We start from the raw sequence: 25,543 nt of genomic DNA on the forward strand, positions 1-25,543 counted from the left end.
CTCATGGAAACCCTGTGATGTGGGGGCTATGATAACCTCTCATTTTACAGAAAAGGAAACTGAGGCACAGAGGTTAGGTCATTTTTATAAGGTGCTTTGACCACCTCCTGTTCACCTGGGAGTGAGAGGGAGGCCTCACCCTAAACAGTCTGAGAGGAGCCAAAACAGGACCCCTGACACTGGACAGATGTTGCAACAGTGTGTTAGTCACATGTACTCACAGCCAGGGGAGGGGACGCCACAGACCACGCAGGTCCACCTAGGAGTTGTACTCAGGAGCAGAGTGAACCGGAAGGGGCCACAGGAAGCAGGCTCCGTGCTGATGACAGGATGAGGGAGCTCTTGATCCCCGAGGGAGGATGCACCGCGCTTGTTTGGATAGTCCTGCCGGCTGCAGGGAGGTGAATCCATTAGGCTGGGGACCGGGTGGGGTGCTGCCGGCCTGGCTGATAGGAACCTGTCCCACTCTGTGTGTGGGGAGCGTATCTGATGAGACCAGAAAACTCAGCTTGAACTACGGGGCCCTTTGAGGCTCAAAGACGTCAGGGCAGCACAGAGAACTTCAGGCGGGAGGTGGTGGAGTCAGGATTTGAACCCAAGCCCGTCTGTTCCAGAGCCCTTGCCCTAGGCCAGTTGGCATTCTATCCTATCTCCCACTGCCATGCACCATGCCACACTGCACACGCTGTCAGGACTCTCACAGCCCCCCCAGGGCCAGCGCACCTGCTGACGCGGCTCGCTGGGACGGGGCTGTGAGACCAAGGTCAAGGTCTTCCCCCACTGAGGTCACTGCCCCCTCGTGCAGCCGCACCCCCTGCTGCAAATCAGTGAGGGCATGACCTCCATTCAGGGTGCAGCACACACGTGAGCATGCTCTGTCCAGCATGCAGCGCACGCGTGAACATGCTCTGTCCTGTGGGCAGTGCACGCGTGAGCACGTTCACTCGCGAGGCACGGAGCACGGACTCTTTCTACCACAGCTGTGCCGGGCGCCAGGCATGCAAACGCAGCGTCAAAACAAGACTCAAAAAGCCCTCAGGTGAGCAGGGAAACCAAAGTGTGAGTGGAACGTCTGGGGAAAGTTACAAAGAGCCTTATTTTCATCTCAAGATGTTTAGGCTGCATCCTACAGGCTCTGTGAGTCAGCAGGGGCCTTCAGTGGGAGACTGATAAGCATATTTTCCATTTTAGGAAGGTAATTCTGGAGGTGGAGTGTGGGGAAAGCTAAAATGAGGATGTACAGCTAGGCTTCCAGACAAAAGACTGCTGCACAGCCTGGGAGAGAGAACTGGGACGGTCCCCGATCAGACACAGGGTCACAGATTCCCAGGGTGCCACCCAAACAGGGGCCACAGACAGGCCACAGAAGGCACACTAAGAAACCCTGTAGCTGGGCGAGCATCTCCAGTTAGCCACAGGCCCCACCCCTCCCTATTGCCTTTTACTACCTGGCTGGCCTTATTTACATGAGCTGCCTGGCCCGCCGAGGCATTTATATGTGTAACCCCTGAACTGAACAAATTTTTTCTTTGACGTAAAACAGAGGATCTGATGAAAGGATGAACTGTGTAAACAGATAAAGACAGGATTAAGGGTAACAGATTTCTCCCTTTTAGGGGGGACGCCTGCCGACAGGCACAGGGTTCTGCTTGAACTGATGGAGGAAGATGGGAAGAAAGGGAATAAGCAGCCGTGGTGCACAAGCTGTGCTTCTCTGAGTCTCACTCCTACATCCCCTCTAAACCCCCGCGGCACGGCCGGCAGAAGCAGCAAGGCCTGCTCTGCAAACGTGGGCCAGTCCTCTGCGTGCCCCACACTGCGCACCCCGCCCAGGTGAGCTGCACAGGCCGGGGAAGGGAGCTGGAGAGACCCGCTGTCTTGCCTCCAACAGGTGACAGCAGCTTCAAAATCTAGGTCGCTGTGAGCGCCCAGCTGTGCCTGCAGTTTGCGGCGTCCTCCTGGAGCGACTCGCGCATCCCGGGGAAATGAGACTGCGCCTTGGAGCTAATGGCAGCACCTGGGAATAGTCCCCACACGCTGCGCACAGGGTCTCGGCGCCTCCTTGAAATTCAGAGGCTCCTGCTTCCAAATGAAGCGTGACTAAAACCCCTTTTACTTCCCACTGCTCTCGAGATGAAACGCAAAGTACTTGGGGTGGTCCCCGAGGCCCTGGTGCCTGTCCTCACCTCCATCCCTGGCTTCACCTCGATCTTTATGCAGCGTCAAGTTCTTCGGGACTCTGAAAGCTGGGCGCCCGGGAGCCTGGAGCCTCCCCCGTGGGCCCGGCTCGGAGCGGGGCGTCTGATGCGCTTCCCGATGCCTGCGAGCTCGACGGCCGGCCGGTTTCGTGAGGACGCGTCTTGGCAAGGGTCCCTTTCTCACTCACCGGGCTGGCACTCAGGAGACCTTTGGGGTCCGGAAAATTCACCGGCTTCATTTTGGGGACATTGTCATTCTAATGTCCGTTTTCTCCTTCTTGCTGGAATGCCCGAGGGCAGGGAGCTGATCCCCGGGACCCATCGCCCGCCTCCTCCTCCTGCTACGCGGGCTGCCTCCACGCGCCTTTCGCTGTTTCCTTAGAGGTTTCCTCACTTGGCCTTTGAACTCCTGCTGCTTGTCAAACCTGCCCGCCTCGTGTTTAACTTCCAGGAGCTCCTTCTTTATCTGACGCCCCTTTCCGTTACTAAGAGTGTCCTCGCTGGCTCTCTCTGAGGGAATTAATCTTCTTGTGTCTGTGTTCATGTCGTTTTGTGATCTGCCTTGTTTCTGTTATCTCCAAGTTCGTTTTCGGCTTTTATCTTCCTCAGGGAAAGCACCTTTCAGAAGCCTGAGGAATTTGGGCTGTTCAGTCATATTTAACCCCCAGGTATTTAAAAGCGCACTGGCAGCCCCATGTGGACGCGGCTGGTCAGTGGTGGACGACCCGGGGGGACCGAGCATCAAGTCACCGTATTGGTGGTTGGGCTCCAAGGCCCATGTCTGGAGGTCATCTGTCTGAGAGCCTTCGGTTTCTCCAGCAGAGGGGCCTTTCCTTTTCTGCCTGGAGGACATGGTACACTTACTCTTGGCTTCACCATTCCCTGTGTCCACTGCGACTTTCATTTTTTTACACGTTTTTATTGATTTGAGAGAGAGAGGAAGGGAGAGGGGGAGAGATGAAGAAACATGGATGAGAGAGAAACATCAACATCGATCGGCTTCCGCCTGCCTGGCCCCTGTTGGGGACCGAGCCCACAATGCCAGTATGTGCCCTGACCAGAAGCTGAACCTGTGACCTCCTCCGGGTGCATGGGTCACCCACTGAGTCACACCAGCTGGGCATGACCGTCATCTTTAACTCCTCCTGGCCTCTCCAGCTGGCCCTCTCCTGCGATTCGCTTATCAGATGCCTCCCTGGGTTCGTTTACCTGGATAATAAAGGTCTGTCCTGCACACTGCAGGGGAGGTGACTGTTCAGGTGCTGGGTGTGGAATAAAGATCTAAATTCTCCTGATACAGGTGACAGACAACAGTCCTGCTGGCGTCCCGTCTCGTCCCCACGCTGCCCCGGGCCTGACGCCTTGGACTCTCAGGTTTCCCAGGAGCGATGCAGCCCATCTCAGCTGGCCTCCTAGCTGCTTCCATCCTGCAGGTTTTTGAAAGCTTAGGCGTGCCTCCACTCTATACGTCCATCAATTACCACTCTTCCATCTGCTTTCCATAGTCCAAGCATCTACTGACCCCTCACCACGCCAGGGCTCTGTCCTTGCAGGTATCCACTTTTTAATTCCTTACTGTCATTTTAGTGGGATTTGAGGGAAAAACAGAAACGCATGGACCAAATCTGCAGTGTTCAAAAGAAGTCTGTCTGACCATTCTAAGTCTCTGGGGTTTGGGGTTTTGTTTTGTTTTTTTAATGAAGAAAACACCAGTAATAAAAACCACAGAATACTATGGTGAGAAAATGTCTTTCCCAACTTTGGCTGGTACAGTGAAGCTAAACATATATGCCTGCAATCCCATCGGTAGGTACACACACACACGAGTGCATGTGTCCACTGAAACACTTGTACAAAACATTCGTTGTGGTTTTCTCCAGAGAGCCCCAAACTGGACACACCCCAGTACCCATCCACTGCAGAATTCATAAGTGGCAGCGTTCAAATACAATGGAATACGACACAGCTCATAATAATAACAATAATAACCAACGAAGGCAACACACCCATGGATGAATCTCAAAGCAAAAGCCACCAGATAAGGACCTGAACACATGGTCCGATTGCATTAAATGATATTCAGGACCAGGGAAAACCTATCTGTGCTAAAATAAGTGCCAACAGCTAAAATACGTCACCTCTCAGAGGACGTTACTACCTGGGAAAGGATACGAGGAAGGCTTCTGAGTTGTTAAAAACGTTTTGTATCTTGGTCTGAGTAGTGGTCAGAGAAATGTACAGATATGTAAAATTTCTTTGATATTTATTTAAGATTTGTCTTATTGTACATATGTTATAACTTTATTTCAGAACAACAACAAAAAATAACATATCACTGATCGTAGTTTTAAAGCTTTGTTGGAAAAGGTTTTCTGGGGCGGGGGGGAGATCTATTTTTTTTAGAAGCCTGCCTGGGCCTTAGAAGTGGGGGGGGGGGAATCTGTGCGCCCCAGCTGCTGCGTTTGCAATGCGGTAACCAGAACGCACAGCTCAGTCCTTCCTGCTCAGCTCCGCGACTAGAGCGGGGTCTTCGCCAAGTCACACTTCCTCTGAGCTTCAATTTCCTCTTAAAACAAGGGCGTGACCTACATTATCTTTGAGGTCCATCCCAATTCTAAAATTCTTTGACCCCTGGAGAAAAGTTGAGATTTTTTTTTTAAAAAAACCGAAAGGTATTTATTCTCTCGCTTTCCTCCCTTTCAATCAGACACACAATTTTTTTCCTCTTATCTTCCCACCACGGAGGCGATGATAAGCTCTCAGGGCTCAGAGGCCACGTCACCCATTTTCTCTTGCACTCAACTAGCTCGGGGAGATGAATTTAGCCGACGCTATTAGATGAAAGAGCCTTATTTTGCCCTAAAATATATTGGATCTAAAGCAAAGCCTTGTATCTCTAAAGCAATGAAATTACATCCACAATAAAAATTCTATCACCAAAGCTGCCTAACAATCCCAGGCTTTGGAGAGAGTTAGTATTTCTACCAGCCAGCTTAATGGGCCACTGAATAAAGTGCCTCTTTCCTCAGCCCAGACTTTGCCCAGAAAAAAAAAAAAAGGCAACTAAACATACTATGTTTGGAGAGAAAGCTGATTCCCAAGGTCACCTTAATTTTACTGGAGGCCACTTCTGAGGGAAGCCAAGCACCGGGCCGTCAATGTGATGGGCTGGCAGACACTTTCCTTCAGCGTCTTCCTCAAGTTGAAGAGTTAGCACCACTGTATCCCAGGCATTTTGGTTGCTGTTTCGAATCAGAGCCACAGTGAAAATTAATGTGAACATGAATGATTTAGGACCTAGAGTCTAGGGCTGGATACAATCTGTCATAAAGATGCCTCAGCACCTGAATTGCGTCTATAAGATCGCAAGAGGAATGGCCAACCACACGAGAAGACATGCTTTCAAGCAGCAAGTGGACACGTGCTGATGAGTGGGACGCAGAGGGGCGGAGGGGCGGGAACATCACACTGCGCCCAACACCTGCAGAAGGTCCCCCGTCTGCCATTATCCAGACATGGACCCTTGGAAAGCACCCGGTCCCTTGATCTGTAGAGTGAGTCCATTAGGGTGAACTGAATAATTTCCAAGGCCCCCTTTCTATGGTAAACTCTACTATTCTATGACACATGGATAAAAATTGCAACGATAAACACACAGTCTGCTCCTATAATTCCGTCGTGTGTAACGATTTAAAGGGGCTCTGTGTTGGGGGAGGGGGCAGGGATCTTAGTTCTTTATAAGCTCAGCATCCCTAACCCCTCTTTTTGGACACGGCACTAGGCTTTCCTTTGAGAAATTCCCCACCGGACTACACCAGTCAAATTTTCTCTTCCAGAACTGAGCCTTGAGCCGAATGACATGGGGCGGGAAGCGCCTGTTCCGGAGCCATTCTGTCGGCCCTTTGAGGAAACTGTCTAAGCCTCAGCTCACATCGATCACTGTCGATTTTGGACGCCTTGCGACTGGTTTCTGAGCTGTACCCACTTGCCACTTGATTCTCTGGGTTACTTCTGATATTCCCGGTAAGCTCCCCGACTGGATTAAGTGGGCCAGAGCTGACCTCTGTCGCTTGCAACCAGAGAGTCCTGACTGACACAGCGCTCTCTTCCGGTCCACTGTGGGACCGGGACCTGTTAGTTTATACTTTGAAGTAATAAAATTGAATTCCGTTCAAAGTAGTCTAAAAAACTAGATTTTTTAACCTAATAAGCCATCCCTTTCCTCTACCTGAAACAAGCGGAGCTACTGCACATTCGGCATCATAATCTTTCAGTGCCTGGGAGGACGCTCCAACCAACTGCGCCACACTGGTCAGCTGGGCTTCTTTGAAATGACAAACGAAGCCACTGTTACGGGTATTCTGCATACGCAGTCAACCTCTCATCCTAACTGGGATGTCAGGAAGCCCACGGAGGGAGCGGGTTATACGTTGGTCTGCAAAGTCCCACATGCTTCATTCAAGGTCGCCTGCCCACATGTCCGCGGGCTGAGAAAAGTTCCTGCAGGTAGCCGCCCGGCGGCAGAGTGCCGTCTGTTTCCATGACTGTGCTCCCCAGGCTGGATCTGAACTTGGGGGTTCCTCCACCTCTCACAGGAGTGACCTCCCAGGCATGGCTTTGGTCATTGGCGGCAGCAGACAGTGCGCTTTTTAAACATCACTTCGCTGTTCTTTTGCTCTTCCTTCCCACCCCGGTCCCTGTGCCAGGGAGAAAGCGACAAAAAGTAAAAGGAGCTCGGCAAGAGCACATCCAATTCCCTTTCTTAATTAGAAGCGCAGCGTTCGGGAAGCGGCGGCGCTCTAGCTTGGGGAGCAGTGGCAAATCACCTATGAGAGCGAAGCGAGCGCATTAAGGAAAGCAACGGGGGTCGGGGACCGGTTCCAGGCTGATGGAGGTGATCCAGGCCTGCAGATGGTGGGTTAATTACAGCTGGGGGCGGGGTGGGGGTCCCAGTCCCTCTCCCCTCGTAGCTGCGCCTGGAGAAGGCCCATGTGAGACATAACAAGCCCCACGTGTCCACAGAGCAGCCTCGAAGCCCATCATCCCAAACTAATGCTCGGAGACACCTAATGGATGTCAGGGAAGCGTGCAAATAAATAATCCTTTCCCCGTAGCAGAGATTAGATTTCATGCCCCACGGCCCAGCCCGAGCTTATGGGGAGAGAGGTGAAGAACAAAGTTCATTTGCCAAAAGAAAAACTGACTTCTGATCAACTAATAAACAAGTGATTAGTTCCTTGCAAACGCTGGTCTGGGGAAGGAAGAGATTAGCCGTATCGTGAGCGTTTTCTGACTTCCAGGGTTCCTGGGAGCCGTCTGTAGTCTGTCAGATGTAGGAATGGGTGACTGTGGCAGGTCCTGGGGTTCGTTTCCCTGGAACGTGTTAAGAGCAGGTTGGCGCACAGTGAGCGCCCAAAGACAGTGGTTGTGTGGGTGACAACGTCACCACCCCCAAGACAAACAAGAGTATTTCATTTTCAGTCGATTTTAACTGTGAAAACATTACTCCTTATACTGTGCTGACACCTGTTCCCCTGTCCCTTGTCCTTTGTTCTGCAGACCCGAGGACCAGGTGGTCCTTCCACGACATAAAGTAGCCTGTGACACCTGGGCCTCCTTTCTCCACTCCACAGGGTCCAGTCATCTTAGCCACTGGTCCATATTCTAGCTTCCAGCCCAGCACGCGGGGGTTCTTTCCGCAAGCTCAAGGGCATGGGCTCTCTTCTGTCCTTGGGGGCTCAGAGAGGGGAAATCGTAGCCAAGTCAAAACACTGGCTCCAAGGAATGAAACAGGATGGTGGTCCGCTCCAGGCATGAACTTAGAGAGGACGCCTCCATCTCGGTGTTCAGAGAGTACATCCCCTGCTGTTCCTCCATGCTGTGCCGCGCACAGTTCAACCCAAACCCACCCGGCCCTGGGTTCCCCCTGGGCCTCCACGCGTGCTAAAGGTGGAGGACTCCAGGTGAGACACCACAGCCCAGACATGCCGGCTCACCTTCAATTAGCAACAGGTAATCTGAAGCCAGAAAAGAAATAGCTCCTGTGACGTCCCTTGGGTGACAGTAGAGGGCAGATGACAGACAGTGTAGTCCGGTGACAGAACATACGCAGAATCGTAATAACAGCGGGTCTGTTTCTTGTTAGAAAGGACAGGCTCAGGAGAAACTGTCCCCTGCAAAAGAATCATTGCCTGTTTTCCCTTCTGGACTGTGAAACTGTCTTCCGAGTTACAGTGAGAATTTTACTATAGCCGAAAGGTCATCTGGGAACCAAAGTAAGTTGTTAGGAAGACCCAGCTCCTGGATGTGGCCCCCTCGACGCTTCCGTCCACTGATACTACAGCACGGGGAAGACATGAACCCTCGTGGCTTCGCCAAGGACGCCCTCAAGGGTGAGTGATGGTGGAAAGGATTTTTTTCTGAATCACACACACCAGAGTTAGGAGGAGGGTGTCTAGGTTTATTGATCACTACCATCTGAAACGAGCAAATAACCAAAGACGGAGAAAGAAAAATGCTGCTGCGGTCAAACTCCAGAAACAAAACCCTCCGCCATGAAGAGAGATTGGGGCCATAAGTGAAAACTCGGAATTCGATAAAGCTGAGTTATGCAATAGAGGGGGGCCGAGTTCTGGAGTCCACACATCTGAAAACAAATCAGGATTAAATGGCTGCTTAATTCTGTCTGCATCAGAAAGTGCTCCCTGATATAAACAAACACACAAACAAACAAAAAACCCAAAACCCAACTCCTGTTTTTGTCAACTCGGGTACTAGCTTGGATGTGTCCGGCACAACATATCAATTTGCTTAAAACACACACAGAAAAGGAGAGACTTTTTCCCCAGCTATCAGAGCAGAAATCCTTTACTCTTCTGTCCAGCAACCTGAAGAAAAACAAGGGAATTTGTGGCTGGGTTTCCTTGGCAACCTTATCTTCACTCCAGGCACCCTCTCCTGTCTCTAAGCAACGGGGCACTCTTCAGAAGTACCGGGAGGCAAAACCCAGGCTTATCGGGAGTCCTCGGGGACCAGTCAAGTCAGGGTAGGGCAGCTGGGCCCTCCCAGGGCAGAGCCCAAGGACCACGACCCTCATGGCCCCAGGATCCTCGCCAAAGCCCACACACACCCCACGTGCCCCAGGTCCTCGTGCCTGTGCCTGGGCTTCCACCTGCCCACTGTCCTCCCCTGGGTTTACTCCTCTGTCCTCTGGAGGGGTCGGTGACTCAGACCATGAGCCGGCTTCTCCCGCAAGCCGCACGCCCCGCGGCAAGGTCCTATGTGGCTCTAGAATGAAAGGGGAGCTGACTCCAGAGACCAGGGCACAGGGGGAAAGCTAAGACGCCACTGTGACTTACTGACTTCATAAACAAACGGCTTTGCTGGAGAAAAGCATGTGATTAAAAGCACAGCGGAGCAAATGCCTATATCGCTGTACTGACATTTAAGAAGAGTGGGTTTGCGGGGAAAACAGGATTCGGAGATTAGATTCCCCATCCGCCTGACCCCACCTCTTCCCTGACATCTCTGCGCCAGGAAGGGTTTCAGAGAACATACAGAAGGGGAACAAATGAAGGAGGTCTCTGGAAAGGACAGCTCTGAACTCTAATCAGAGCTAAAGAGGGCTGAGGAGGGCTGAGCTCTGCGGCTGAAAGGAAATGGAATTTGGAAGCAGGAGGCGCCGACTGTCGGGCCTTTTAACTGCTGTGTCCAATAATCAGGACAACTGCTGTTTACCTGGTGGCTTTAATTGTCGAGCAGGCTCATGCCACGACTGCACTTTATCCTCATGGCACCTGTGAAGCAGGGGGGCGGGGGGTGGGGGAGCAATTAGAAAAATCACAACTTGGAGAAACTGACATACACACAATCACACAGTCGGTTATTTGCAAAATACGACAGAAATGACAGTTTCTGATTCCCGACTCTCACTGGTCCATGGAAATGGGGATCTGGGCTTGTCTAAATTGCTGTAATTCAAAGGCAATTTCCAAATGTCACTGTCTTCCTGAGCTGTGAGTTATTTTCCAGTTAAATTCTTTCGGTAGCGTATCGCTAAGGCGGGTCTGTTGAGATTCCCCCCCTTGCTCTTCCTTCCTGGAGCAGAATTGCAAAGAACAAGGGAGTTGGTTCATTTTCAAGCCCTCGGGTTTTTTTGGTTGGTTGGTTGGTTGGTTTTTTATTGATTTCAGAGAGAGGAAGGGAGAAGGGGGGAGAGAGAAAGAAACATCAATGATGAGCGAGAATCATCGATCGGCTGCCTGCTGCACACCCCCTACTGGGGATCGAGCCCGAAACCCACGCCTGAGCCTTGACCGGGAATCCAACCGTGACCTCCTGGTTCATGGGTGGACGCTCAGTCACTGAGCCACACAGGCTGGGCTGGGCTCACGCCCTCTTCTGAGTGCCATGTGCAATAGGCAATAGCTGGTTTGCGGAGCCAATGGTCTATGAGGCTGAGAGTGGAGCCTGAGCCCCGGGATGGGCTACCTGCAAAAGCCAACTGCTGAGAGCCACTTGCAGGGTTAGGAAAGACGAGAAGTGGCCGGAGGAGCTCGAGGGCAGGCAGAGTGACCGTGCTCTAGTAATTGGTAGGATGCTGGGGCGTGGCAAGCTTTGGCACAAGGTCCAAAACAAACAGAAATGGGACTGAATGTGTACAGCTACCAGCCACTGCAAGAGCAGGCAGATGACAGCTGAGGAGGCTCCGGCCCTGGAGGATGGGGCCCTGCCCCTTTGGGCAGGCGATATGCAAAAAACTCAGGCCAAGGGCATGTCAATTCTCCAACGGGCTGAACCACTGAAGGACCAAACCCCTGAAGGACCGGGGGCGGGGGGCGGGGCTGGAAGTGGCTTGGAAACCTTAAGTGTTGGAGGAAGCATGGGTCCATCACAAGCTCCCCAGGGGCTTTGCCCAGACTGAACTTGCAGATAGTCGACCCCATGTGTTCTGCAGAGAGCAGCCTGTCTTTTCCTTTCCTCTCCTGACCCCCGACGCCGAGTGTGTCACCTCTGGACGGGTCTCTGTGTCAACAAGAACGCGGGAGGCAAAAGCAACAGAAGCTGTATAGGTCACGACACCTGTGTGCCCGGCGGGGAGCTCACCTGGCGACCGCCGCCCTGAAAAGGGAGGAATGGCCCTAGAAGTACAGTCAGGTGTCGTCTCACTCATTGGACTCAATCGCAGGAAGGGGGGGGGAAACGGAGCTGTGATTTCAGAATTCATCCTTCATTGTTACTTGAAGAACACAAGGAACATTTTAATTCTTTTCGCCTCCACGCCGTAACAGCTACCAAGGGAATGAAGACAAAGTGGAATAAACAGGGACTTACGAAATCCGTAATTAATGTGCACTAAAATTAGCCCATGTGAATCCGAATGAGCTGGGCCTGTTATAGAGGATGCATCTCACGTGTTATCAGCTGACTAAACTTGTCATCTGCTACAGCTTCTGAAGAGAGGAGGCCACCTCCCCTGGCGGCGGGGGGACTTGGTAGCAGGTGACGTGGCTCCTTGGTGAGCTGTCCTACCAGCAAAGGCGCCAGGTACTTTCACTCATCAAAGTTCTGGAAAAGCTAAAATTCTCTTGACGGTGAAGCAAAGGTAAGTCAAGCTCCAGTCACAGGTCATCGCAAAGCTGGCGTGGATCACGTGGGATTCTGGAATTCCCACGTGGTGACGTAATAATGTGTGTGCATGACATTTCCGTGGACAGGGAATGTATAAAGCCTCCAGAAAGCACCGGTCGGCTGCATGGCTGAGTAATCAGGGCACCCCATCACCCCCACCTCGTCTCCAGGCTCCACCTTAGCCAGAGAAAGCACTGCTGCGGCCAGGTATTCGGATCAGAAACAGAGCCCATGCCCAGGAAACAAGAGGAGGGAAGCCGGCGGCGAAGGAATAAATCCACTTGTGCCGACAGATTAACGAGCTCCCTCCTTGCGAAAGGGATCGGAGGGCAGTCAAGGGGCCGAGATGCAAGGGGAATGCGGAGAGCTGGCTGTAAGGATGCGCTTCATTCGCATCTCAGCGGCCCGCAGGGCTCCGTGTCCGGCATCAGGTAAGACAACGAGGTGTCCCAGTGAGTGAAGACTGGTCTCCACGAGGGACGCGGCCTTTGCCAGGCAGCGCATCGCCTCCCTCAGGAGCACGGGGCCGGGGGATGAACTGGGCAGTGCCCCTGGCACCAACTTCACAGTGAACGCCGTGGGGATGTTCCCCTGACAGAGGATATCCTGTGGTCAAAGCCTGAGTTGAGTGTGGAGAAGCTGCTCTGAGGGGCTGAGCTGACCCAGACAGGCTATGTCGCCTGGCTGGGGGATGGGTGCATCTCTCTGCAGCTAACGCAGTACCCAGAGGAGAGGAGGAGGGGTCTTCCTTGGAGCAGCTCTTCCCCCTAAAGCCCCCCAACATCAGACATGATGACAAGACTGCTGAGCGATGCCCCCTGAGCAAGCCAATATCCGCCTGGCCATAGTTAGAAAGACAACTGGGAGGTACTGGGAACTTTTGAGTCCTGATACAGAAATGTGTTCAAATTCCCTTTTTAATTCTTTTCCTTAATTTACGTGTAGGTAGAGGATGGCAGGATCTGGTAGACATGGGGATGAGTCTGGATGTGAGCCCCAATCCCGGTGCAGCCTCAGGACACCGCTCACTGGACCCGAAGGCCAGAGAGAGGGGCACGGACATCGTGTGTCGAGCCCGTGGTGGGAGATGAAATAATCTCAAAGTTACCTGTCAGGTTTTTCTTTTCTTTTCTTTTAAAATCCTCACCAGGGGATATGTTGTTTTTAAATTGATTTTTGGAGAGAGAGAGAGATGTGAACACTGATGTGAAGGAGGAACACCAATCGGTTGCCTCCCACATGTGCCCCAACTGGCGATCAAACCCACAGCTTAGGCATGTGCCCTGACTGGGAATCGAACCTGCAACCTTGCGGTGTAGAAAACGACGCTCCAACTGACTGAGCCACCTGGCCGGGGCCCCATCACTTTTCCAGTGACCCCAGAGTGGTGACTGCAGCCTCCGGGCGCCTGTGCCGATCCTCACGCTCAGACCCAACAGCGTGACTCAGGAGGGAGCTCCCAGCCTCTGCTGTGGGGCGGGGCGAACCCAGGGAACACGCTAGGCTGAGTGGAATGTCACCCTAGACGGGAGCCCGAGCTAATTATCATGTCAGGCTTCCCACTGGGATGCAGGTAATTATAGAGGGGAATATTACAGGGTTTCCAAATCCTGGAGGAAATGAGAAGCGTCTTCTGGAGGAACCTGCTGGAGGTGAAAATTCAAGTGATCAGAGATGTTCCACCGAGACCAGAAGCGAACGGATCGAAACCAAGGGAAGGCCAAGGGGGAGGGAGGAGGTGATGAACATTTCTCAGGTCCCAGTGAGTTGTAGGCATCTGATATGCACTTCACAGCAGATAACAGGGTGAGTGTCCCTGCTGGCTGCCAGCCATCACTGTCACCTCACTTAAAATTGAACTGAAAGATCGAAGTTACCTCCACTGTCCAGCTGGGAAAAGCGAGGCTCCCACAGTGCTACCCAAGGCCACCCAGGATCCAAGGCCTGGCCTTCCTGATGTGGAATCCTGTGCTGTTCCATCTCTCACGTCACTCCCCTTGAGGTGGGTAAAGGGTTGATGATCTCTGGGTCTGGGACCATCCTCACTTGGTGGCGGCGGTGGGTGTGTGGGGGCCGCAGGGGGCTCATTTCTACGCAGATCCGCAGAGCGCCCACAGTGGTAGGTCCTGTTCGTGGATGAGGCTCCGTCCAGGTCCCCCACCCCCCACCTAACTCTTGCTGAGCCGAGCCTGCCGCCTCTGCAGAGCCCATCATGCCGACGCCCCAGTGTGGTGCCGCAGACAGGAGCATTTCCTGTGACAAGCTGCAAACAGCGAGACGCATGTCCTGAATTTTTCCATAGCCGTCTCTGAAAACCTCTGCGATCCGCCGGAAGGAAGAAAGGAAGCGAGCTCGCAAAGCAGGAGGTAGACTGGGGGCAACGTAGAGACGGAGCGTCTATCAGTTCCACCCATACCTGCCTGGGTGACCTTGAGCTCGGTCTAATTTAACCCCTCTGGGTGGCAGTTTCTAAAACATAAAACAGATACACAAATATCTAAATCATATACGTGAAGCACTTCACGCCAGGAACTGCGAAAGGCCCCAGGAGGCGGCAGCCTCTAGTATCATCGATGTATTTTATTACCACGATTTATGCCTTTGAGTGGGGCTCAGTTTACTCATTAACTGAGCCTGGGTCTCTGGCTGTGGAGCAAACTCCTCCAGTTTCTGGGAGCAAAGCAACGGGAAGGAGAGGCTGTTGCATCAGTGTTTTCCCTGGAAAGGTCTGTGTCGAATAAAATTTTCCATTCGGTCTTTGTCCCAGGAAAACGAAGCGTCCATAAGTTCTTTCTGGCCATTGGCTCCTTCCTGCGGAGTCTGAGCGCTGTCCCTCCAAAGCTGCCCCTGCGGCACGCGGGCACTGGGCCTGGGTAGAGGGAATGCCCAGGCTCACGCCGCCAACAACCCCAGAACCTGTGAAGGCTGCCTTTCGTGACAAAGAAGCCTGCAGATGGGACTGGCCGAGATCATCTGGGGGTGGAGTGAGGACCCTGGACGACCTGGGTGGGTCCTCGCTGCGAACACAGGCATCTTTATAAGGAGGAACAGGGTACATGTATAGCATCTTATCACACACATGCATACATATAGCATTCTCTTTACTTACGAAAATAAGTGTAGTTTATTTCATAAAGAATATCCCAGTTACCTCGTAGCAGCATTACCCCCACTTCACAGATGAGAAAACCAAGTGAGCCCCAAGAAACTTGTCAAGAGAGACCAGCGAGTAAGTAGTAGAGCTGGAATGCCAAAAAGGAACCCAAGGAGCTCCTCAGGTTCCCCCAATTAATTTTCTCATAATATCTTTATTCTTTTCTATTCTTACCTGTGCTTTCTAGTTATGCTACATAAGACACGTATTATTCTTTGAAACAGAACACCACTACATTGTTTTCAATTAAAATAAACCCAAAGACACAAAACGAATTCCTCCAAAAATGCTGAAAAGGAAAGGGCTGGTAAGGACATTTCAGAACGGGGTCCCGAATGGAGGAAGCAGGTAAGACCAACGTCCGTGTCGACCATACTGAGTTCAGTGCTTTAAAAGAGCAGGAAGCGAACGAGACACCCGTGTTTATGGAAAGGTCATTCCGCAGCAGTCAGGCAACGGCACGTCGGGCGCCCGGTGGCTCGGCAGCAAATACGTAAAGAAAGGAACTCGTTTCTGGAAATAGGACTAAAACTGTTTGAAGTGACTGGAGCCAGAAATTTTATCACACAGTGATGCATCTAGAAGTCACCCCCAGAACAGAGCCAAGAAAGATCCGCCCTTCCTCCTCCTTGGCCCCCAAAACAAGACCCCCACCACAATCGCCCAGGCCCTCCCCACCCTCCGCCGGGCAGCGAGCGGCGGGACCTCACCTGGGACGTTGTGGACGGTGATGGCCAGGATGAGCAGCGTGATCCTCCGCCAGCTGCTGCCACTGGGCGGGGCCGGGCTCCCTCGGGGAGGCGCGGGGACAGCAGGGCCCGCCGGCCCGGGCAGGTCGGCCGCCGCCTTCTTCCTCTGGTAGGCCTCGCCGTTCTCGCTCTTGTCTGAGCCGGGAGAGGGGCGGGAGAGGGAGGACTTGGAGCATGAGCGGCACCTGGGCCTGGGCCAGCGGCAGGGGAGCTTGCAGGCCGGGACACCAGCTGCCTCCTAACTTCCTAATGGGCCCCGCGAGCTTCTGTGCGGCCTTCATTTCTCAGTCCCTTCATCTACTCATTCACTCACTCACTCACTCATTCATTCACTCCCTCATTCTCTCACTTCTTCATTCACTCATTCATTCATTCAGCAAACATTTGCTGACTCCACATTCAGTGCCCAATGTAAAGGTATTAAAAGGGGGAGAGAAGATGAAAGAAGATGCTGGCAATGCCTGTGTTAGGGAAGCAATACTGAGTAGTGATGGGAAGCACGGAATCTGGAACCAGGCCGCAGCTCACAAGCCGTTTAACCTCGCTGTGCCAGTTTCCTGATTCACAAAACAGGATAACAGTACCGAGTGCAGAGGGCGTCAGCAAGGATTAAAGGAGAGGCTGCATGGAAATGCTTAGACAGTCCCAAGTGCTGTGTGTGTGGACTGTGGTGGCTGTCACATGCTCTTCTCTCCCGCAGTCCATCAAAGATGTTGAGGTGGCAGAGAGGGTCCGGTAAGCTGGCATTGAGTGACACCGGAGATGGAAAAGACTCCACGAAAATCTCGTAACTACCATATTCCCGCTCATAGACAAACCTGAAAACAGTGTTTCTTAACCCATCCGGCCCACTGTTTCTAAGTGTAAGCAGGAGATACTTATTAACCCCGGGAACTTGGAACCCAGGGCTGCAGTTCTTTCCAGAGGGAAGAAAGGAACCTCTTCAAAGCAGATCCTCCTCAAAGAGCCTCTTTTAAAATCCAAACGCAGGCATCTAAGAAGCCACACAAAAGGGTACCGCCTGCTGGGGCTCAGCCTGGGGTCCCCCGCTTCATCTTTGCCAGAGGGCCACCATATCACTGTTGCAGAATAAGGACCCCAGCAGGACAGACGGACCAGTCCAAGGCTCGTTCTTCCCACTGGACCACAGGATGACCCAATGGGACACATGACCTCCTCGTTTCCTCTCCTCCAAACAAGAGGCATGATCTGTATCTCAACACATTGTGTCACAGAGAGAAAGCAGACGGGTCCGTGGGCACAAGTCAGGGGACCATAGCAAAGGAACCATGCTGCCTGGGGGAGCCCCCTCCCCTCAGGGCTTGACTCCCTCCCTCCCCATGGAGTGATAAGTCCTGCCGTCTCTAGGTCATGGGACCTAAACCATTTGGATCAGCAACTGGTTTTGGAAGCTGTGATCTTCTCTCCAGAAAAATTTTTTTAAAAAATAATACTACATTGACAGATGATTTTTAAATGATTTTTGAAATCTTACCGATTCAAGGGCCTCAGATGAGAACATCTTGCTGGATAAATGCAGTGTTAACCTTTGTTTTCATAACCCCCGGGGCCCAGTGCCACCAGGAACACAGGATGTTGCTGTCAGTGGGATGGGGCCAAATCTCATGGGCCCAATGATGGGAGCTCAGGCCCCCAATGAATACGGGAGCACTAATTAACAGATCACCAGCCACAAGAGCCTCAAAAACATCCCCAAGACGTCACTGGAGATTATCTGGTTGAATTAGCACAAATGAGCAAATCCTAGGCTGCTAACTGCAAAAAATTTCAAATCCCTGGAAAAATACCTTCTCTGAAAGCTAAACCCCACTGTGTGCTACGATACATGTTTACTGTGTACTATGTGGGCACAAACAAACTCAAAAGGCCGACCGAGAGCAGAGAAAGAGGAGGTGCCATTGACGAATATTTTCCCTTCTTGTTTTGCAGAGAATCTGGATAATTTGGGGGAAGAAATTCAATTATTCACATGAGTGTGACAATGCTTGCGGAGAATTGGGTTCTGTTTCTCTAATTATTCATGGGATTAGCATGACTTCCTTTATATAATTTATGCTGAATTTCAACATGAAACAGTTAGTCAACATTGGTTAGCATCAACACTGGCAGAAAGAGAAACCAAGGCCCAAGGAGGCCCTTGTTGACGGTCATGTGGGAATTTAAGAAAGAGCCAAGGGTGATCTTCCCAGGCCTGGCCGAGGGCCCCTCAGCTCAGAGATATCCGAAACGAAAGCCCATGACCGTCTCTAAGCCTATCCACAACTCTCATACTGTGTCCTTTCTGTAGAGCTACAAACATAACCGCATTAAAGACCGTTGCCCAAAGATAATGTACATTGATGTTTTGCGTAATTGCAGTCAGTGCGAACGGTGACAGGAACAGATGCTGGATCACACTGGCTGCCGTGGGATCCTGGCTCTGTCAACACGGAATGGTGGCTCTGTCGAATCATTAGCCATAAGGCTTTAGGCAAACGCTGTCTCTGTGCCTCAGTGCCACTGGGGCAAAATGGGTCTAATAATCATAGCTACTTAGTAAGGTTGTTGTGAGGGCTGAAATCTACATAAAGCACTCAGCACAGTGCCTGGCACGTGAAAGCCACACTCAACGTCAGCCATTACTATTGATTATAAGCTTTAATGTGCAGTTTCATATTCCACTTGTTTCACTTAAAATTTCAGAAATATTTCCGAGATTTCCGAGCCTCTGTGCCTCTGGTTTTTAATGGCTCGACGGCGTTCTGCTTATTTCTAAGCCTTTCCTTTGCAAAACCATTTCCTTTTCGTTCAAGTTTCAACAGTCGCTCTTTTCCAGAAGCTAGAAGATAAAAGCTGCAGTGCCTCACTCTTGCCACATGGGGGCACTCTTTCTGCTCCCTCCCACCCACAAAGGGCACCCACTGGGGAAAGCTCCTGTCTTGACTTCACTCACTAAATCTTTGTTTTATGGCCCCATGGTTCATATACACCAGAGGAACATGTACAAGGGGCTGGGCTACCCCAAGAAAAAGCTTAGCAGGTGAGGGAAAGTTCCTACTGAAGACTTGGGGGAGCTGCCCAATAATCCTTAAATCTTTCATGTGCTTGTCTGTAACTAATTGTTGCCCAACAACAGGTTTCCTGACATTGAACCACAGTGGAGCTGTACTGCACATGCAGGTATACGCATCTGAAAACAAAGGAGAGAAAATTTCCCTCTTTTACCCAATGCTCCCTTCTCACCTTCCATATCTTCAAAGGAATTTTGGCCTCAATGTCCCAAAAAACAGAGACATCAGTTGAAATAGAGAGAAAAACAAAAGAAATTAATTCTTGGCTTTTGATCTTCTGTGAGGACCACAGCCCGGCGGTTTAAAGAAAAAAGGGGATTTCCAAGGGGGGGGATGCTGATTCTCAACATTTCTGTATTAAATGCTATCTTTAGAAGCCACTGGGCACTTGGGCCGTGACTCACCGTGGGGAACTGGGAGGGGCAGTGCTGGGGGATGGCAACGTAATGCAGCAAGTGGCTGAACAAGAGACAATGGAAAGGGGAAGGGAAATAACACCCTTGGTGCCTTTTCATGGAGAAATTCCTTCGCTTCTCTGAGCCGTCGAAGGCTACGTAGCTGGCAACGTCCTGAGATCCCCCAGGACCCCCTCGAACTGCCAATATACAGGCTGCAAATGGGAAGTCCGGGCATGAAACCGACAGCAGGGCATTCATTTAACTCTCATCAATTTGACAGGTTCAACGGGTGTAAGTGGTCCATGGAGGGAGGGCTGCCTGGCCATCCCGTCCCTCGTGCCATCGGGCAAGTGCCCCAAACATAATACTCCTGCCAATAACCTCATTTCCGATTATAAAGCTATGAAATGCACACTGAAGCAACCTTGGAAAGCCTCAGAGTATGCAGGAGAAAATTTAAACCACACATAGTCATATCATGGGAAACAAATGCTAGAGTTTGGCGTTATTTCCCTCCCCGCTTTTACAGGCAGTTGTGCATATCTCAGGTGGAATATACAACTGTGGACTTTCTGTTCCCACTAAACATACCACAAGCATTTCCCCCACAGAACGAAAACCCCTTACAAGCACTTCAAACACCACAAATTATTACTCACAAACTCTCAACCCTTGGGCATTTCAGCTATTTTTTTCCTATAATGATCACTGCAAAACCTTTATTTATTTTTTTAATTTTTTTTTTTTTTATATCTTTATTGACTTCAGAGAGAGGAAAGGAGAGGGAGAGATAGAAACATCAATGACGAGAGAGTCACTGATCAAGCCCGCAACCCGGGCATGTGCCCTGACCGGGAATCGAACCCCGATCGCCTGGATCCTAGGTCGACGCTCAACCGCTGAGCCACGCCTGGCCGGGCTAATTTATTTAAATAATCAGAAATGTGGACAAAGTTCCGGGAAGTTGAGCTCTCAATCAAAGGGCCTTGATGCGTTTGCCTAAGTAATTTCCAGAAAGGCCACGCCGTGTATACTCCCGGCGACAGAATTGGCCGGTTCTCATCCACTGGTTTCTCAGTCAGCCTGGGTATCTCTCATTTGGAAATAAATGTGTTCATTTACTGGGGAAATGCTATTTCCCTTCGTTTGCATTGCTTTGACTACAAGTAAAGTTGAGTATTTTTCATAGTTTCAGGCATTTTCTTTCCCTCGTCTGTGAAAGGTCCTCTATCCCAATGAGGCCTTTTAAAGTCATGATAACAGGATTAGCTAACTCCTCACAGACAGGGGTAATTTTCCTGTGATCCACTTACATTTGTCACTGACTGATGACACCTAGCTGGGAGCCACAGATACGATTCCCTGTCAGACAGCTGTGTCTACCTGGCCAAGGTGGAGTTTCGGCCTCTGGTTTTTTTAAAAAAATATATGTTTTTAGTGATTTGAGAGAGAGAGGAAGGGAGAGGGTGAGAGAAAAAGAGAAACATGGATGAGAGAGAAACACTAATCAGCTGTCTCCGCACGCTCCCTACCAGGGATCCAGGCCGCAACCCAGGCGTGTGTCCTGACCGGTGACCTCCTGGAGCATGGGACCGTGGCTCAACCAACTGAGCCACACCAGCCAAGGCCAATCTCCATTTTTAAATTCCTTCTTGAGACTCCTTGAGAAAGCACAGTGCCTTCTTAAAAAACACGTTCCCTGCTTTATTTGTGCCACGGTCTGGTACGGTCCCAAAAGCTACTTTTCTCAATACTGAAACATCGCTGCTTCCAAAGGCGGAGGGTCTCTGACAGCTTTCCTTGCTTCCCCGCCTTCTTCCTCCCATAACCCCGGATTCCTACAAGCCAAGCAGGTCTGCGGCCAGAGCAGAGAGCAGAAAGGAGCTCGTGCGGACAGGCCCCTTGCCAGAGTTTCCGGATCTAGCAAATTAAAAAACAGGGTGCCCAGCTGTATTTGAGTTTCAGATATAGCAAAAGTGTTTCATGTAAGCATGTCTCAAATATTGCGTGGGCTACACTTACACTAAAAAATACTCACTGTTCATTTGAGATTTGAATTTAACTGGGCATCCTGTGTTTTATCTGACGGTCCTACTTGTGCGTAATGTAGGGTCCAAGTCACGGGCAGGGGGAAATCTGGCAAACGGATGGCACTGCACCCTGTAGGCAGCCCACACCTACCTCGGGGCGAAATATTCCAAGGACGGACTGTGTGGCTCACGTGTCACCCAGGGTGGGAAAATATTCCTTCAGAGACCAAGGAGGCTCCATGGAAGACAACAAATATCTATTATGCTCAGTTACTAACCCTCGGGTGGAGGAACTTCTGGAGTCTCAGAAATGTGGCGATAAGCTTCTTTACCATCTTCACAGACGTCGCCGCTGATCACTCTAACAACGGCAGCCCCGCAATTACCAGGGGGTCTCATGCTGCCCGTGTGATGGGCCCAGTTCGATGCCCGTCTCCCAGGCACCGAGAGCGACGCCCGCTGCCCCTTCGCAGCTTGCGAACAAGCAGTTGCTTAGTGACAACACAGACGCAAATTGCCCTGCATGATTAGTAAAAATTAAACGCACATCACAAGGAGAGATGGGCTCACTGTCACCTAAAGATTTCTCACCCGCGAAGCAAACCACCCACGAGCACGGTGCTCCTTCCAAACATCTAAGTGAGGCGATGATTTCTGCTCTCCGTCAACGGAGCCAAGATTTCCTTCCAGTAAGATTAAAACATCCGGCTACCATTTCCATACATTCAGTAAAAATCACCTTTTTCTTTTTTCTAAGAGGGCCTGGGCCATCAGATAGAAATGCAACCAACAGCAGCAGAATTGAGATAAAAATAGATTCCCCCAAACCAAGGCATTCTTGCATCTTCCCCAAGTCTATGTAGGGTCTGTACAGGGTCTACGTCTACAGGATCCCTCTCTCCATCTATATTTCCTGTTTCTCCAAAACAGGACAGCACCAATGAAAATGCTTAGCTGCCACAATACATAGTATTAACACAGATATTCTGCAAACCGCAACAGGAAAACGGAATCTGTCTTCTGTCAAAGGCCACTTAACTGAAAGGAAATGAGGTGCTGAATAGCTTTAAGTGAGACTAATGTTCCATGAACATTTCCCAGATTTTCTTGCTTTTTGGGATACAAACAATTGATGCTCGAACGCAGGATAATCACTGGAGATTAAAAATGAAAAAGATAAGCACGTTCCTAAAGATTTGGGGTTTGCTTTCTGTCTCTGTTACAAGGTGAGAAAGCCGAGGCTCTACTGGATGCACAGGAGAATTGGAGTCCATGTCACGTCAGTAGGAGAATTTATCCAGCCCAGTCCCCAGTGGTGGGCAACAGACACCAACTCATTCATCGGAAAGGTACTGAGGGACTCAGGGAACCAACCCAGGAGGTCACAGAACCCATTCTGGAACCCAAACAGGGTCGAGGGAGACCAGGACTTCCAGTTCTACCAACAAAATGCCACCACATCACCTCTCAGGGAAGCAACTTTAACTCAATACTGGAAACCACATGCCCAGCTTAGGTCACTGGCACTGAACACTGGCCGGTCCTGCTGGAACCACTGCCCCCTTTGCTCTCGGGTCCGTCCGACTGGTCAGACAGTGGTCACCTCTAGCTGCAGGGGAGGCTGGAAATGCAACCGCTGTCCTGCGAGGCAGGCTCTGCCTTCTGCCAACACACCCACGGTGGGCAGGAAAGGCAAGTCCCAACCATGGGCAAGGGATTCCTGAGCTAAGCAGCGAGAGGGGGAGGAGGTGGGAGAGAAAAAGGGAAGGAAAGAACAGGGGGAAGCTACTGCGGGGAAGCTTTATTCGTGTCCTCAGACATCCACATCTTCAATCTCTCCAACTCTACGTTAAATTTACACCAGGTTTTCCTCTCCCTTTAGAGCGACAAATAAGCAAATGAAACCCATTGCACAGAGTTCTCAGGTCAACTCCCTCTTCCGTTTTCTGCGTACAGCCCTAGTAAGGTCCCAACCTCTAAAGATATAGGTTCTTCCAACTGCAAAGGAGCTGAATTATGTGGACTCCAGGGCCCCTTCCGGCACTAGCAGCCTATGCTTCCAGAGACAGCCTTGGACACGGGCGGCCTAAGTGACTGCTCGTCCTGGTGAGTCAGACAGAATGGCTGCTTCCAGCACCCAAGTTTAGGGAACGCGGTAGGAAAGGCCCCAGGAGGAGCTTCGGGGACAGCACATTCCAACTGCTCATAGAACAAGAAACGTCCACTAAGTGAGGAACAAATTCATTAGCCCGAAGTAATCAACAGCTCTCTGTGCCCTAAATTAAAAGGTACTACTTTCCCTTAAAATTGATTAAAATATTTTCCTGATAATATAGAAATTTGCATACACTGTAAGAAAAGGGGAAAACATTAATTAGCACAAAGGAAAACTGAAAATCATTTGCCACCCGAGGTAACCATGTTTAAAAAATCCCAACCACCTTTTTTACGTTTATACTGTGCGTACAGATGAACACATACACACACACACACACGTACAGATTTTTCCATTTGATCACAATGCTTTGAAACACGACTTTAAATAGCAATAAGGCACGAAGATAGTCCACATTTTATAGATCCCCTGGATCAATGGTTCTCTACCTGATTTCCCTTAGCTAACACAGGTCAAGATGGGCACTGTGCAGAATTTCTAGTAGCCAAGCAAAGAACTAAGAAAACACACTCAGGCCTTTTTTCCTGTTAGATGAAAAGATGTGTTTATTGTCCAAATCATTTCAAGGTTCAGGCACAACCAGTTACCATCCAAGCCTCCAGAGAGCTCTGGTATTTAAAATAATAAAAGCTAGCTGGAGAGAATTATAAATCACCACTTAAAAATTGGCCAAGTGTTGGCAGAACTTAAAAGGGCCAGTGTTTCTGGCTCTGTGATTTCTCTGATGCAAATGTTTTATCTTTGTCGGTGGTTTCTGAGCCCTTCCTTCTTCAACCTCCATTTAAACGCTGCATTGAGAGGTCTCCGCTCTCCGGCCTTGCCTAGCCCTGGTCTCTGCAAGGCTAACCAGGGTTGGCCAAAGTAATTAGCCAACCTCGGGTGACTGTGAGATCTGCAGGCTTCACCCTCACAGCAGGACAAAATAGACATCTGAGGGCAAAGAGGACTTGAACTTGGCCTTCAGGCCTAGACTCGGGTCCATCTTCTCACCCAAGGCTCACTGCCCACACAAACCCCCAGGTCCTTACAATGGTCTCCTGGCCATGAGTTCTGGCCAGATTAACCACTCTGCCCATGAAAGCAGCCAATCTTCTTGACCTGGGCAGTCCTTGACCTTGGTCACCCACAGGTCAACCCTGTCCAAAAGTCTAACCAGGGAAGAGCAGGCTCAGGTGGGGAGGAGCCCAGAGGAGCCTGCGAGAAGCAGGGCGTGCAGGCGGGGGCAGACTCCTCCTCTGCCTTCCCCTTCTCTCCCACAGGGGAGCCCCCTCCTCACCAACACTGAAGGCTCCTGGACACTGCCCAGGTCCAGAAACATCACGTGAAGAACAACAGGGGACTCCCTAGGGATGGGGCAGGTGGTTGAGCTGCATCTCAACAGATGAGCTTACTAACAAGGAAGAAATTCCAGTACATAACGGAAGTGGTGGGGCAGAGGAAGTGGGGTCTGCCACAGGGCACCTGCAAAGGGCGCAAGCACCCCAATTCCCTCAGGTAGAGAAGAGGCCCGGTGTTAGCATAACCTACAGAGCTGGAAAGGTGAAGCCACTGGAGGCCCTAAGGGGCATTCTTGGGCTAGCTGGCTCATTTCCCATCAGCCTGGATTTAGTGGTGAGGATCCATTAGCATATCATTGAGATGCAAATAACTTACACTTTATATAAATACAGCTGTTTGTCTCTGAAACTTTGTTTTCTTAATTAGCTAAATACTCTCTCCCCCCAGCAGAGTTGTTGTTATTAATCTGTTCAAGAAAGAAGCAGAGCGCAAAGGTGAACTACAAGAAAAAACAACTCTACCAGAATGGGGTTCCCGGCAATGAAGAAAAGCCACTCTCCCAACCTGGGTGTCCCCAGACGAAAGAACACAGGTCCCATCACTTCCCACGACTGCAAACTCCTGTCCAGGTTTCACAAGCAGGTGGGAGTAAATGCGGAGAGAAAACGTGCAGGCCCCGTGGTGAGGGTCCCAGGCAGATCCGGTACTAGTTTCTCAGCTGTCACTACCATCCTGTGTGCCAGGTCAGGAAACACACAGGGGACTCTCCATGTGGCCGTGCGAAGGGAGCAGGGAAGATTATGCATATTTGGGGTTGTCATTTGATACCCCTGTGCCTCCGTTTCCCCATCTGCCAAAT

At 50.9% G+C, this 25,543-nt stretch overlaps 1 protein-coding gene across 1 annotated transcript in view; it reads right to left on the reverse strand.

The window, feature by feature from the left end:
- The window catches only part of SLC39A11 (solute carrier family 39 member 11), a 158,338-nt gene that overhangs the window by 50,508 nt on the left and 82,287 nt on the right, over nucleotides 1-25,543 (reverse strand). Inside the window, exon 6 of the mRNA XM_087826329.1 lies at nucleotides 15,693-15,866. Within this exon, the coding sequence (XP_087682455.1) occupies nucleotides 15,693-15,866 (174 nt within the window). The remainder of the gene's footprint in view (nucleotides 1-15,692; nucleotides 15,867-25,543) is intronic.

This window comes from Miniopterus natalensis, chromosome 17, assembly GCF_054644295.1.
Source record: "Miniopterus natalensis isolate mMinNat1 chromosome 17, mMinNat1.hap1, whole genome shotgun sequence".
NCBI classification, from domain to species: Eukaryota; Metazoa; Chordata; class Mammalia; order Chiroptera; family Miniopteridae; genus Miniopterus; species Miniopterus natalensis.